General features: G+C 53.9%; 1 protein-coding gene across 1 annotated transcript; it reads right to left on the bottom strand.

The window, feature by feature from the left end:
- Nucleotides 1-1,061: 1,061 nt before the first annotated feature.
- LGALS3BP (galectin 3 binding protein) lies at nucleotides 1,062-7,853 on the bottom strand. The gene is made up of 5 exons (XM_008048311.2): nucleotides 7,761-7,853; nucleotides 6,614-6,805; nucleotides 4,918-5,049; nucleotides 3,298-3,550; nucleotides 1,062-2,196 (listed from the first exon to the last, which is right to left on the bottom strand). Exons 1-5 carry the CDS (start codon nucleotides 7,810-7,812, stop codon nucleotides 1,062-1,064), a joined length of 1,764 nt encoding a protein of 587 aa, XP_008046502.1. The 5' UTR covers nucleotides 7,813-7,853.
- Between the last annotated feature and the right edge of the window lie 7,557 nt (nucleotides 7,854-15,410).

The following is a 15,410-nucleotide window of genomic DNA, read 5'->3' on the forward strand; positions in this document are numbered from 1 at the left end:
CACCAAGGCTGGAGTGCAGTGGCACACTCATGGCCACCCCAGTGTCAACCTGCCGGGCACTGGCGATCCTTCCGCCTCAGCCTTCTAAGTAAGTAGCCAGAACTACAGGCACGTGCTATCACGCCCAGCTAATTATTTATTGTAGAGGTGAGGTCTTGCCAAGTTGCCTGGGCTGATCTCGAACCCGCGGGCTCAGGCAATCCACTCGCCTCAGCCTCCCCGGGTGCCATGGCATTCTAACGGGATGTCCCTATGACCTCCAAGTGGGTTCTCCAGCATCTTTCCAGAACATCCCTCTTCTGCCTGACTCATTCCCTCATGGGAGCTTTTCATCTGTAGCCAGCACCCTGTCGATGGTACTGAGGTTGTCTCCAAGTTTCTTTCCTACAAATAAGGCCGAGAGGAGAGTCTCGGTCACTCACCCCTGTGCACAAGGATATACAGAGGCAAGGTTCCTAACTCCTGCCACTCCTGCTCCCTGGGACCACCCTCCTCCCAGTGTCTGCAGTCTCCACACCCCAGGCCGGCCATGGCGTCACAGAGATCCTGACCCACCCAGTGGGTCCAGCCCGGATCCTGCCACCACAGCAACGCTGGGGATGACACAGCCCCACTTTGCAATCACTCTAGGCCTGACACCTACTTGCTACTGCCCTGTCCCCACTTGTCCATAGCTTCACAAGGACGGGGACTCTGCCTTCTCCCTGTCCCCCGGAGCCTGGCACACCCGGCCTCTGAACGCAGTACAGACCTGAAACGCTTCCGCATGAGCAAATGTGGGAGCCGCAGTGTGCCTTTAATGACCTCAGACCAGTGACGATAGCGGGCTGAGCGGCTGAAGAGGTGTGGGAGCCCCACGGTGGCCTGCCTTGTGTGGTAGACACCAGTTGAAAGCTACCAGTAATTTCTTTAAGCTCAGAGATCAGGGGAAGCAGGGGGACACCTGGCGGCCACTGTCGAAAGCAGCTGCAGTGCGGAAGGAGGCCCAGAAGGGAGCCCTCAGAGCCAGTCCTGGGCTGGGCCCGGTTCCTGGGTGGAGTCCCTTACCACCCTTGCCCCAGTCAGCCCCTGGGCCACGCTGCCTCATCATCGCCCGTGGAGTTGGTCAGGTAGAAGGGGCGGATGACCGCACGGAAGCCACTGAAGGACCCTGCTGGGCAGGGGAAGAAGGACGCGCTTCTGGAGCCGTTGGTGTCCAGGGCACTGGGGATGGCGGCCTTTGGGCCCTCGAAATTCGTGACGTCTGCCACGAAGCGCTCTCCACAGAGCATCAGGGCTTTGTTTTCATAGGTGATGGTGGGATCTGAGTAGTCAGACTTGGTGAGACCCAGGATAGGGAGCTCGTCCGAGGAGCACGAGAACCCGTAGTTCCAGCAGCTCTGGACAGTGGGGAGGTAGACCAGGGACCAGGACACGCTCTTGGCCTGGAAGAGGAAGCTGGGGTGTGGGGGGGTCTGGAAGGACTGGTAGGGGTTGTACTTGTAGCTGGAGGGACTGTAAGCAGATTTAACGAGAGAAGCCCTCTGTCTGGGCTGGTAGACCAGCTGCGGCACGCTACGGGAACCGGCTGTTACGGAAGCGCTCCAGGTGGGTGAGGTGTAAATGCGGGGCTTGTAGGTGTCCTCGGTGAGGTTCAGGCCTCTGTACTGGGCCAGCAGCTGGAAGGGTACGGTGTGGAATTCCAGGGCCTGCAGAATCTTCTTCTGGAACAGGGCCTCGTGACTCTGGTACAGGGACAGGTTGAACTGCAGCTCGAAGAGCTCCTCGGGCCGCATCATGGGGAAGCGGACCTTCTCCACCAGGCCTGCCGTCTCCTCGTGGGAGGCCCACTCCTCCCAGCTCCAGGTGTCCACGGCCTTCAGCAGGGCCAGCTCGCTGGGCACAGCCAGCTCACTCCTGCCGAGCAGCTGTTGGAGCAGGGACGTGGGGACGCTGGGCCAGGCCTCAGCCTGAGTCAGGGCTTCGAAGTTCCAGGCCAGGAATCGCACACAGAGCTCCTCCAGCAGGGAGTCCCCGGTGGCCAGCGCGTAGGCGTACAGGTCCAGGGACGTCTGGAAAGAAGCATCCTGGGGGAGGAGGATGGCGAAGAGGCTGGCGCAGTATCTCTGCAGCTGCTTGGCCTCATAGGCAGAGGCCAGCTTGTGGAAGCACTTGACCGATGACAGGGAGATGTCGATCCTTCGCGAGTAGAAATACCTGAGGAGGGAGGGTGAGAGCTGGCGCCTGCCCTGAGGGACAGCAGGGTGCCTGGGCCTGCCTTCTGACACAGCCATCCACTGCGCGGCAGGTCTGAGTGTGCGCAGACGTGTGAATGAGCGTGTGTGGGTGTGCGTGCAAGTGTGTGAACGTGGTCTGTATGCACATGTGCCTGCATATGAGTGTGTGTGCGCAGATGTGTGAGCGGGCATGTGTGAGTAGGTGTGCAAGTGTGTGTGGTGTGAGTGTGCACATGTGTATGAGTGTGTGTGAGTGGTGCGGTGAGTGGTGAGAGCACATGTGAGCGTGTGCATGAGTGTGTGTGGTGAGTGTGCATGTGTGTATGTGTATATGGGTGTGTGGCGTGAGTTTGAACATGTGCATGCGTATGAGTGTGAGTGGTGTGTGAGTGTGCACGTGTGCACACATGAGTATCTGTGGTGTGCAGATGTATGAGTGCATGTGGGTATGTGTGCAAGTGTATGTGGGTGTGTGGTGTGAGTGTGCACTTGTATGAGATTTGAGTGTGTGGGTGTGCAAATGTGTGTGTGTGTGTGTGCATGCATATGAGTGGGGGTGTACAGATATGTGAGTGGGCATTTGTATATGTGCAAGTTTGTGGTGTGAGTGTGCACACATGAGTATGCATGTGTGTGCATGTGTGTGTGTTCTTACAGTCTTGCTGCGACTGTGTCCTTACCCTGACCCGGGTTGGTGTCTTTTGGAGAGGAGAGGACAGGCTGGGCTTGGTGGCTCAGCCTGTCATCCCAGCACTTTGGGAGGCCGAGGTCAGTGGATTGCCTGAGCCTGCAGGTTTGAGATCAGCCCAGGCAACTTGGCGAGATCTTGGCTCTACAGTAAATCAAAAATTAGCCAGGCATGGTAGCACATGCCTGTAGTTCTAGCTACTTGAAAGGCTGAGGCAGAGGGATTGCCGGAGCACAGCAGGTCGACGCTGGGGTGGCCGTGAGTATGCCACTACACTCCAGCCTGGGCGACGGAGTGAGACTCCAACTTAAAAAAAAAAGAAAGAAAGAAAAGAAAAGAGGAGAAGACGGAGTCGCTGGGCACTCCCAGAGCTTGAGGATGAGGGTGGCTCACCTGAGAAAGTCTCTGACCATCGGCACACACTCAGCATCCACGTTCATAGTAATGCTGCTGCCTGGCTTCTTCCACAGGGCCTGGGCCTCGGGGTTGGTGGTCAGGATGAGTGTGTGGCCACAGAGGCCCAGGACGTCTTCCTCCTGTGCCCGCACCTTGATGGACAGGTCGCAGCCCTGCTGGCTGTCAAAGATCTGGCCCAACGCAGCAGACAGCTCCCCAGAGAGGTCGAGGGTATGGCTGCTCCTGGTTTCTAAGAAGCAGAAGAGATGTGGGCTATGTTAGGAGGCCAGGGCTCTGCCACTTGCTTGCTCTGTAGTCCTGAAAACTGTTGTCCTCTGGGGTCAGCGTCTTTGTCTTAAATTGCAGGATTAGTGCCTGCCCTCTCTACTCAGAAAGGCTCCTGGGAAGATGAAGGACAGGACAGACCGGAACGTATCTCACTCCTGGAAGACAAGGTGTTGTTGTCCTTGGTGGCCGCAAGGCCCCCTCCCCACTTCTGTGGAACGGGAGTGGCTGAGACCCTGGCCAGCCTCTTCTGGGTCCCCGTTTTGGCCCTCTGCTCTGCTCCCCAGATTCAGGTGCCACTTCCAGGTGGGGGACTTGGTGGTGCTGCCCTCCGAAACCCTCCACCCTCGCCTTCCAAACCCATCCATGCATCCGTCTCCACAGACGCCACCCTTCTAAAACAAACCACTATGACACAGTCCGAAAAGTTAGGGTCCTAGGGCAGCCCAATTTTAGAGTTTTGGGGCTCTCCAGCACCCTCCTGAGGGGTTGGGGCCTAGAGAAGTTATGAGAGGCTTTGGGGGGGATAGTGTGCAGTCCCCCCCTTCTCCATCCCCTCTCAAAACCTGTCTCAGAGTTAAATCCTACTGGTTCTTTCTTTGCCACAAATAATTTGAAGCAATTTTGATGCTTAAACAGGGTGGGCTTGGCCTTGATCCTTTTCACATCTGAGATGCACAGAACCTCCTAACAGCACCCCCCCTTCCCCCTGGATGCCCCTACTAGAGGCCGCTCTTGCTCTTCAACCTTGGCCCCTCAATGCCCCGCATGACCCAGGGCCGTCTCCTGTGGCCTTCCCCATCGTGAGACCCTCCAGCCAGGCTCTGCTCCAGCAGCTGGTCCATCCTGGGGGGAGCACAAGGGCTCCCTGGGATTTGATCTCTCCATGCCTCAGGGGGGCCCCGGCTCAGAGCAGAGGGCGGAGGGCAGGGAGTGCCCCAGACCCCGGGTGCCAACCCAGGAAGAACCACAATTGGCAGCAAGAGGGGCAAGAACAGCCATAAAACTCGACCCAGGGCCTCCAACGCTGGACACCCGTCTGCTGCTCACAAAAACACGATGCCGGCGATGAAGAAGGTCTCACGCTGGCCGGGAACAAGGCCCTCATCGGAGCACCTGTGAAGCAGCTCCAGCAAGGGCAGGGAAAGGTGTTCGGGACGAGAGCTCGTGGATGCCTGGGGCTTGAGAGCCCCTCTGTGCCGACGGGGAGGAGCGCCTGGGAAGTTCTGTGTGTACAGGTATCTGCTTCACGTGGGGGCATGTGCTGGGCGGGGCAGGGGGACAGGACCCCGGGCACGCCGGGGGCTCGGGATGAAGGTGCGCCCCGCTCACCGTTGGCGCAGACCACGCCGGCATCCTTCTCGTGCCTACAGTTGCTCTTTAGCCAGCCCAGGGATGTGCAGTTGGCCAGCGAGGGCTCCGCTCCTGTGCACTGGACCTCATCCAGCATGATGGGGCCTGATCCTGTGGGCACAGCAAAGGACAGAGGACAGGGAGCATGAGCTCAGAAAAAGCCTACGGGGCCGTTAGGGGAATGGTTGCCACGTTCCGCTCCCGCACGCACCACCAGTATGCAGGCCTGTCACCCGGCTTACTTGCAGTGGGTCTGGATTGATGATTGTGACGTCACACCACAGACTCAGCCTTCATTTCTTTTTTTTATTCTCTTCTGAGTTGGAGTCTCACTCCGTCACCCAGGCTGGAGTGCAGAGGCACGCTCGTGGCCACCCCAGCGTCGACCTGTTAGGCTTTGGCACTCCTTCCGCCTCAGCCTTCCAAGTAGCCGGAACTACAGGCATGTTCTACCATACCGACTAATTTTTCGATTTATTGTAGAGATGAGGTCTCACCATGTTGCCCAGGCTGTTGTCACGCCCATGGGCTCAGGCAATCCCTCACCTTAGCCTCCCAGAGTGCTGGGATTACAGGCTTGAGCCACCACGCCCGGCCCAGCTTTCATTCTTATTAAGTCTGATAGCTGCTTCAGAGACATCAAATGCATTCACCATAATTTGTGTGACTATCCTTGCGGCTGAATATTTGAATTATTTCTCTCTTTCCTGCCTTGTCCTCCCAAAAATCACAACCTCTGGGTCAGTGGAACTCTTTCTGCATACAGATTTTTTTTTTTTTTTTTGAGTCAGTCTCACTCTGTTGCCCAGGCTGGAGTGCAGTGGCATGCTCACGGCCACTGTAGCCTTGACCTGCTGGGCTCAGGTGATCCTTCTGTCTCAGCCTTCTAAGTAGATGGGAACTTTCAGGTGTATGCTACCACATCCAGCTAATTTTTTTGATTTATTGTAGAGATGAGGTCTTGCCAAGTTGTCCAGGCTGGTCTTGAACCCGTGGGCTCAGGCAATCCTTTTACCTTGGCCTCCCAAAGTGCCGGGGTTACAGGCTTGAGAGCATACAGATTTTTATTTTGAGGGGAGATTGTTTCAGGAAGATAAATACCCTGGAGTGGAGTTTCTGGGATACGGGACACTGACACAAGGAATTTTTTTTTTTTTGTTGTTGAGTTGAAGTCTCATTCTGTTGCCCAGACTGGAGTGCAGTGGCACGCTCCCAGTCACTGCAGCCTCGACCTGCCAGGCTCTGGCAATCCTTCCGCCTCAGCCTTCCAAGTAGCCAGAACTACAAGTGAGCACTACCATGCCTGGCTAATTTTTTATTTTTATTGTAGAGATGAGGTCTCACCAAGTTGCCCAGGCGGGCCTCGAACCCGCGGGCTCAGGCAATCTACTCGCTTCAGCCTCCCAAAGTGCTGGGATTACAGGCTGAGCCACCGAGCCCAGCCACAAGGAGGTTCTTGAGTCACCCGCCCAAGCACCTGCCACTGCCACCAGGACAGAGTGAGCCTCCTTATGAGTTCCATCAGAACTTGATTAGTGCGGGCTTCTGCGTCATTGGAAATGCCTGCTAAATGAGCAGGGACACACTTGCAGATCTCTGAAGACTGCCTCCCTGTCTTGGAGGATTTGGTGGCTGCAAGTCTGTCTCAGCCTTGAGACAGGACAGCAGGTCCTACCTTGCCCGAAGGCGGCTCTGCCCAGTGCCTCGGTGGCGTTCTCAAACCCTAGGGCCCGGCACACGACGCTGGCATCAGTCAGGTCCCACAGGTTGTCACACACAGTGCCCCACTGGCCTCTGTAGAAGATCTCCACGCGACCCTGGTAGGAGGCACCCCCATCAGCTAGCCGCATGTCACCATCATTCATGCCTGCAGGGGAAGATCAGCCGGGAGGAGGTGGGGGTTGGAGGGGGCATCGCAGCCTCCCCACTTCCAGGGTTATCCTGGTGGCAGTGAGGCTCTCCCCAACTAGATGTGGCCTGCTGAACTTGTTTCCAGCACTTCAAGGCCCCAGAACCCAGCCGTGAGGGGCCACCCATAGGCGAGGAGATGGGCATAGATCTCCCCACCCCTCAACAGGCTACACTCCCACCCTTGTCTCTGGGGTCTGAGCCCTTCACAAGCGGAGAAGGGGCAGAAGAGCCCTCGGTTCTCCAGCCCCTGGGAGTTGGGGGGCAGGACCCAGTGGAGGGATGGGGGAAGGGAAGCCCCCTGCTAGCCCCACTTGAGGGTATCTGCAGCTTGTAGGGCCTGCAGGCCAGGGACCCCTGGAAACACGAGCAGGACATTTCCAGGGGAGAGGATAGAGTTCCTGTCCCACACATATGCTCTGGGACTTGGCCCACAAGTGCCCCCACCCTGCCAGAGCTGTCAGGGACAGGCAGTACCCGAATTTAGGGTCATCTGTGCTAAACGGTGATAGTTGGGGGTACCTCTGGCCTCTGTGAGGTCATCAGCATGGGCAAGGGCTCACAACACAAAGTGTACGGGCAAAGGCAGCTGCGAGGGACCCTTTGGAAGCCTGACCTGTGTCCCAAGGTCACTGACCTCACGCCCCCTCAGCAACTGGCCGGTTTGATTGGCCCTTCTGGTTCCCACTGGACGGAATGGGGAATTCCTCCATGTCCTCTCCATAACCTGTGTCTCACCTGAGCCAAAGTGAGTTCCAATCCCCCCAGATCCTATGGGCCACCAGCACGCAGGACACCCAGGACTTCAACTGGAGAGAAGGCCCAGCTAAGTCCTGGGGCCCAGGCACAGACCAAGCAAGGGTGCAGCAGCATCCTAGACTCTTGCTTTTGGCCATTCTTGGTGCTCAACTTACCTTGTGTCCCTGTGACCAGCAGCCACATCCAGAAGAGCCATGGGAGGGCCATGGCCTTGCCTGGAGTTCCCAGCCCTGTAGCAGAGGGAGGTGGCAGAGTGAGATGAGCAAGTGACCAGAGGACCAGGGAATGGTCTGCCCTTCCATCCCTCAGCACGGCTCATAGGCAGCTGGCTGTGGGGGAGGCAGGGTTCCACTCCTACAGGGCCGACCACACCCTTGGACAAGTGTGATGGACACCATGGATGAGGAGGCCCCAATGCCATGGGTGCCCCCTACGGGGCCCTTCACCTGATCTGCAGGGTGGTCCTGGATGAGTAAGCCTCGGCCAGATGAAAGGCTAGGCTAGGGGTGTTCCAGCGGTGAATACGAGAATAGGAGCCCAGGGGCCAGTGAACCCTTGGGTGCCTGGGTGAGAGTGTCACGTGGGCAGCATGGGGAGGGCGAGGCCGGGGATGCAGGCCCAGGTGCAGAGGTCTGGTTAAGAATTGGGCCTTATCTTCAGGCAACAGACCCCTGTGGAGAGTGTCCCAGGGGTTTGTGGCAGACAAAGATGAGGCCCAGGGAGTAGAAGAGAGGGGACTCCTTGGGAGGAGGCCACAGAATCTAGGCCAACAGGGAGATAGGTCAGGGTTTGGCAGTGTTTGGATGGGGAAGATGAACAAAAGGGGTCAGTGCTGCAGCCCAGGTCTCTGTGCAGCTGCTTTTGGCCTGATGCTCTTGTCTCTGTGTAATTCGTGTGTGTGTGTGTATGTGTGTGTGTGTGTGTGTGTGTGTGTGTGTGTGTGAGAGAGAGAGAAAGAGAGAGGGAAAGAGGGAGAGAGAGACAGAGAGAGAGAGAGAGGGAGAGAGACATAGGGGTGTGAGGAGGGGGAGAGAGAGAGAGAGACAGGATCTCACTCTGTGGCCCAGGATGGAGTGCAGTAGTGCCATCATAGTTCACTATAACCTTGAACTCCTAAGCTCAAGCAATCCTCCTGCTTCAGACTCCTGAGTAGTTGGGACTACAGGTATGAGCCATCATACCCAGCTAATTTTTAATTTTTGTAGAGATAGGGTATGTTGCCCAGGCTGGTCTCGGACTCAGGCTGGTCTCAAACTTCTGACCTTAAGCGGTTCTCTGGCTTCTGCCTCCCAAAGCACTGGGATTACAGGTGTGAGCCATTGCACTCAGCCCAGAAAAGTTCTTCTTGTTTTTGTTTTTTTTCTTTCTCTCTGAGTTGGAGTCTCACCCTGTCGCCCAGGCTGGAGTGCAGTGGCACACTCACAGCCACCCCAGCGTCGACCTGCTGGGCCCTGGTGATCCTTCCGCCTCAGCCTTCCAAGTAGCCAGAATTACAGGCGCGTGCTACCAAGTCTGGCTAATTTTTTAATTTATTGTTGAGACGAGGTCTCGCCAAGTTGCCCGAGCTGGTCTCAGGCAATCCACTTGCCTCGGCCTCCCAAAGTGCTGGGATTACAGGCTGAGCCACCAAGCCTGGCCTTTTTTTTTTCTCTTGAGTTAGGATATCACTCTGTTACCCAGGCTGGAGTGCAGTGGCATGATCACAGTTTACTGCAGCCTCGACCTCTTGAGCTCAGGCAATCCTCCCTCCTCTCAGTTTCTTGAGTAGCTGGGACTATAGGCATGAGACACCACATGTGGCCGATTTTTTAAATTTTTTTTTTTTTTTTGTAGAGATGAGGTCTTATGCTATGTTTCCCAGGCTGGTCTCGAACTCCTGGGCTCAAGCAGTCCTCCTGCCTCAACTTCCCAAAGTGCTAGGATTATAGGTATGAGCCACCGCACCTGACCATTATGAAATTCTTGCTTGCTTTTTATCTTCATCTGCAGTGACCTGCCACCTCACCTGTTTCCTACTCACACCCTGCACGTGGAGAGCCAGTTACTGCTTCTCTGGCCTAGTAAGAATCCTGTAGCAGCCGGGCTTGGTGGCTCAGCCTATAATCCTAGCACTTTGGGAGGCCGAGACCAGTGGATCACCTGAGCCTGCAGGTTCAAGACCAGCAACTTGGAGAGATCTCATCTCTACAATAAATGAAAAATTAGCCCGGCACGGTAGCGCACACCTGTAGTTCTAGCTACTTGGAAGGCTGAGGCAGAAGGATCGCTGGAGCCAGCAGGTCGAGGCTGGGGTGGCCATGAGCATGCCACTGCACTCCAGCCTGGGTGATGGAGTGAGACTCTGACACACACACACACAAAAGAATCCTGTGGCATCTGTCACTACTCGCTGCAGCCCAGCAAGTAGGTGTCTCGGCTGCTGGATGGTGCTGATGTGAGCACCGGCTGCGAGTCAGGGCCTGGTGACATTGTGGCTGCATGCTGGTCCCTTGGGACTAAGAGGGGGTCCCAGTGGACGGGTCAATGGCATCCCCCAGAGCTTGTCAGAAGTGCAAAGTCATGACCTGGCCTCACCCCTCGCATCGGATTAGGAAGACCTTTGGGGGCCTGGGTGCATTGACTGGTGGGAAGCTTTGCTCCAGACACAGGAACCCCTTGAAAAGGCAGCTCATGCACCAGCTCAAGGCCTCATTGGGACCCTGGAGAACAACTTAGGAACCCCAATTTTATCAGAGACTAAGCTGAAGCCCAGAGAGGCAGAATGGCTCTGAGCCCACAACTGGTGAGCCGCAGATGGGGGGTCTATCAGCGGAGCCCCCTCTCTTCCTTGCATCCATTTCAGCAGATGGCCAAGGGCCAGAGTGACCACTGTCCTGTGTACCGGGTATTGTGCCTGTTTTAGTACTGGGAGTCCACGTCCTGGGAAGCTCTTCGGTTCTGAGCACACTGGGATGGCTGGTCACCCTCTCCACTTCCGCCACCTGCCACTTTCTTCTCCGCTGCAACCACCAGGTTTTTTCTCCCAGGGACAGGAATTCAGGGCCTTGGAAAAAATGGCCAACCAAGCACCCAGTGCACAGTATGCAAATGTCACTGCCCTGTGGGTGGCAGTAGCTGCCCGGTTTTTCCTGATCCCTTCATATGGGAAGTTGGGACAAGGCCACCTATGCTGGCCCATATGGTGCCTTTGTGCAAATTTGAAAAAGGCACTCTTCCTTGGAGTGGGTACAAACCCAGGCCAGAACGTAGACTTGAGAGAGGGTAGAGGGCTGAATTTTTTTTTTTTTTTTGAGTTGGAGTCTCACTCCCTCGCCCAGGCTGGAGTACAGTGGCACACTTATGGCAACTCCAGCATTGACCTGCTGGGCTCCGGCGATCCTTCCACCTCAGTCTTCCATGTAGCCAGAACTACAGGCGTGTGCTACCATGCCTGGTTAATTTTTGATTTATTGTAGAGACGAGGTCTCACCAAGTTGCCTGGCTGGTCTCAAACCTGCAGGCTCAGGCAATCCACTCACCTCGGCCTCCCAAAGTGCTAGAATTACAGGCTGAGCCACCGAGCCTGAACTTTTTTTTCTTTTTTGAGTCAGAGTCTCACTCTGTCACCCAGGCTGGAGTGCAGTAGTATGCTCACAGCCACCCCAGCATCTAACTGCTGGGCTCTGGTGATCCTTCAGCCTCAGCCTTCCAAGTAGCCAGAACTGCAGGCGTGCGCTACCACACCTGGCTAATTTTTGATTTATTGTAGAGACGAGGTCTCTCCAAGTTCCCCAGCGTGGTTTCGAACCCACAGGCTCAGGCAATCCACTCACCTCAGCCTGGCAAAGTGCTGGGATGACAGGCTGAGCCACTGAGCCCAGTCAGAGGGCTGAATTTTAACCTGCTTGCCCCTTTAGCTGGTGTCCTTGTGCAGTGAGCAACTTTCCCAACTGTGCAGAGACCCTGTGGATCTGGAAGCAGTCATGATGGGCCCTGGTTCAGGATCCTCAGATCCTCAGCTCCAGACCTAGATGCAAACATGGGAGCATGACCCCCACTTGATGGTGTAGAGAGGGGTGCCCACCTGGAAGCGAGACAAGGCGCTTACCTGCCAGAAGCGGCTACTGATGGGTGTCCTGGAGCCTCCTGCTTCCCTTGAGGACAAGTCCTTCAACCAGGAAGCCCTCCCAGTGCAGGCGTGTTCAGGCTGATCCAAGGGAATGATTCAGAAAACAGAGTCTAGTTTCGATTTCCAGAAACCACCTGACCTGGATTTCTTCTGGGGTTGGCTGCTGAGGGTGGTTCCTGGAGACCTGCTTCTTCCTCTCAGCTCTGTCCAAGGCATTGGGATCAGCTTGGCAGTGGCCCAAGGCAGCAGTCTTGGCTGTAGTGACATCAACAGAAAATGCATCCAGGCTGGCACAGAGACTGGGGGCTGGAATTTGGGGAGCAGAAAGGGAAGCAGGGGATGGTGTGGAGAAGCAGAGGCTCCGGGCCAGTCTGGACCCGGCTGGGTGACCATGGACTCCCAACGAGTGCCCACGGTCCTTTCCCGGGTCGAACAGGTGGATGGCAGGTTGGATCCTCCCAGGGCGGCTGTTCACGTGCAAGTGACACCTCTCTGAGCACATGACATGCTGATCTCACAGGGGGCTTGCACCTCCAAGGCTCTACAGCCCTCTCCCCAAAGAGGAGGAGCTCTTGAGATCCAGATGTGCAGCTGACCAGTCGAGGAGCTGGACTCGTGACCTCTGACCCCAGAGCCTGGTCACCACAGACCGTGCCATCTACCCTCACTGTGGTTGCTCTCCTAATGTCTTCCTCACAATGGGACAGGGGACAGAGCCTCTTTGGTGGACATAAGTGGCTCTGTCCAGCTCACATCCATTCCCTTTCCTCCCACAGAAAGCCACTGCCCCGATTTTCCTTTGAGGAGTACCCCTTCACTCCCAGCTGTGTGGTTCCCGGAGAGCCCCAGGCTTGTGGTGTCTGACTGACCCAAACCTGGTTGTCTGAGCCCTGCCAGCCACACAGATGGCTTTGGGGAAGGCCTGTGAGCCCAGCCAGCCCAGGGAGAGCCAATTTCAAAATGAGGGAGAAAGTGAACACTGCAGTAGAGGTTTGGCATGCCCAGCTGAGAATGCCTGTGGGCAGAGCAGTGAGGTGAAGTGACCGGCCCAGGTCAGGGTCAAGCCTTGAACTCCACAGCTCAGTGAGGCAATCTGCAGCCTTTCCTGTTTCTGTCACTTGCACCCCATGGTTCTGGACCAGGGTTATCCCCTGGCGTGTACCCAGACCTCTCTGACAAGTGATTCTGAAAGTACGTTTTTATTTCTTTTGTGCAAATATCTAGAAGCATGATTACTGGCTCATACAGTAGATATCTGTTTAACTTTTTAAGAAACTGCCACATGGTACCACGTGCCTGTAGTTCCCACTACTTGGAAGACTGAGGCGGAAGGATAGCCTGAGCACAGCAGGTCGACACTGGGATGGTCATGAGCGTCCCACTGCACTCCAGCCTAGGTGACAGAGTGAGACTCTAACTCAAAAAAGAAAAAAAGAAAAGAAACTGCCAAACTGTTCTCCAAATTTGCCAAACCACTCTGCATTCCTACTAGCAATTTCGGAGCGTTGCCAATGGCTCTAACTCCTCACCAAGACTGACAAGTCTTTAAATTTAGTCCATTCTAGTGGGTTTGCAGGGGAGTTTTGTTGTGGTTATAATGACTAATGATGGTAAGCATCTTTTCGTGTATTTATTTGTCATTTATATAGCCTCCTTGGTGAGGTCTATTAAAATCTTATGCACATTTTTTTTTTTTTTTTTTAGAGTCCTACTCTGTTGCCCAGGCTAGAGTGTGGTGGCACACTCACAACCACCCTAGTGTTGAACTGCTGAGTTTTGGCACTTCTTCTGCCTCAGCCTTCCAAGTAGCCGGAATTACAGGTGTGCACTACCATGGCTGGCTAATTTTTTGATTTGTTATAGAGACAATGTCTTGCCAAGTTGTCCAGGCTGGTCACAAACCCCTGGGCTCAGACAGTCCTCTTGGCTTGGCCTCCCAAAGTGCTGAGATTACATATTTGAGTCACTGCGCCCAGTCTTATGCACATTTTTAAAGTGAGTTGTTGTAGCCTGGCTAAAAATCCTTTTAAAATTTACTTTTGGCCGGGCACGGTGGTTCATGCCTGTAGTTCCAGCTACTTGGAAGGCTGAGGCAGAAGGATTGCCTGAGCCCAGCCGGTCGAGCCTGCACTGGCCGTGAGTGTGCCACTGTACTCCTGCCTGGGTGACAGAGTGAGACTCCGACTCAAAACAAACAAATAAGTAAGTAAATAAAAGGTGTCTGGAGTCTCTCAAAGAGACAGCTTTATGTAAAATATTTTCCTTCTTCTTCTTCTTCTTCGCCAGGGTCTTACCTTGTTGCCCAGGTTGGAGTGCAGTGGCACCATCATGGCTCACTGCAACTTCGACTTCCTGGGTTCAGGTAATCCTTCTGCCTCAGCTTCCCGAGTAGAGACAAGGTCTCGCTATGTTGCCTAGGCTGGTCTTGAACTCCTGAGCTCAAGCAATTCTCCCACCTCAGCCTCCCAAAGTGCTGGGATTACAGGCATGAGCCACTGTGCCCAGGCTGATTTTCTCTCTTTATCTGTTATGTGATGTAATGCCAGAGCCAGTTTGGAAAGTAAACAGCATTACATAGCGTTACTAAAAAACCTGTCTCCCCAGGCCCATTAGGAATTTGGCAAAGGAAAGAGCAAAGGTCTGAGTTCAGTCCTCAGGGCCTACGATCATTTCTGAGTTAACTTTGTGTATGGTATAAACCTGCAGTCATTTTTTTTCCATGCAGAGTTGTCCCATTACCTTGGTGGAAAGATGAATTATTCTGGTAACTTCGACAAAAGTCAATTGACCACATACATATGGGTTCTGTTTCATTGATTTATGTCTATTTTTCTCACAGCAACGTTATACTGCTTTGATAACTTATAGTCTTATATTAAGTCTTAAAGTCAGACAGTGTAAGTCCTTCAATTTTGCTGTCCTTTATCAAAACTGAGCCTCCAGATTCATGAAGGCAGTATATTGTCTTATTTATCTGAGTCTTCTTTGATTTTTTTAATCAGCATTTCTAGTCTCAGCATGTAGATCTTATATTTTGGTAGATTTATATCTAACAACTTCATGTTTTTTAGTGCAATTGTAAATGACACTGCTTAAAAAATTAATTTTGATTTTTTTTCATTGCAGCTATAATAGAATTAAAGTCGATTTTTGTATATGGACCTTGAATACTGCAATTTTGCTAACCTCAACTATTAGTTCCAGTAGTTATTTTTTGAAGATTTCTTAGGTTTTTCTACCTAGTCAAACCTGTCATTGGCAAATAAAGGCAGTTTTATTCCTTCTTCTCCAACCTGAATGACTTTGTGTTGCCTAACTGCACCAACAGGAAGATGAATAAAAGAGATGAGAGCTATGTCAGTGTCCTGGGTTTGATAAATGTTCTATGTTTATGTAAGATGCTATCACTGGAGGAAGCTACATGAAGGTTATACAGGACAACATACTACAGTAGTGCACAGTTTTGCCTTCTGAGATTTCAGTTACCTATGGTCGACCATGATCTGGAAATATTACTGGAAAATTCCAGAAATGAAGAGTCCACATGTTTTAAATTGCACGCTGTTCTGAGTAGCATGATGAAAACTTGCGCTGCTCTGATCCAGCCTTTCTTCATCATAAGAATGGTGAGTGCAATACAATAAGATATTTTGAGAGAGAGAGAGAGAGAAAGAGAGGGAGAGAGGGAGGGAGGGAG

This window comes from Carlito syrichta, unplaced genomic scaffold (assembly GCF_000164805.1).
Source record: "Carlito syrichta isolate Samal-C Ts95f unplaced genomic scaffold, Tarsius_syrichta-2.0.1 Scaffold123321, whole genome shotgun sequence".
In the NCBI taxonomy this organism is placed as follows: domain Eukaryota; kingdom Metazoa; phylum Chordata; class Mammalia; order Primates; family Tarsiidae; genus Carlito; species Carlito syrichta.

What these genes read in the sequence shown, in the direction of transcription:
- LGALS3BP (XM_008048311.2), bottom strand. Translation starts at nt 7,812, where the DNA reads ATGGCCCTCCCATGGCTCTTCTGGATGTGGCTGCTGGTCACAGGGACA. An exon ending in GCTGGTCACAGGGACACAAG is followed by an intron (nt 6,806 to 7,760) that starts GTAAGTTGAGCA and finishes CTTCCCCTGCAG; the next exon opens with GCATGAATGATGGTGACATG. An exon ending in ATGGTCAGAGACTTTCTCAG is followed by an intron (nt 2,197 to 3,297) that starts GTGAGCCACCCT and finishes CTCCCTCCTCAG; the next exon opens with GTATTTCTACTCGCGAAGGA.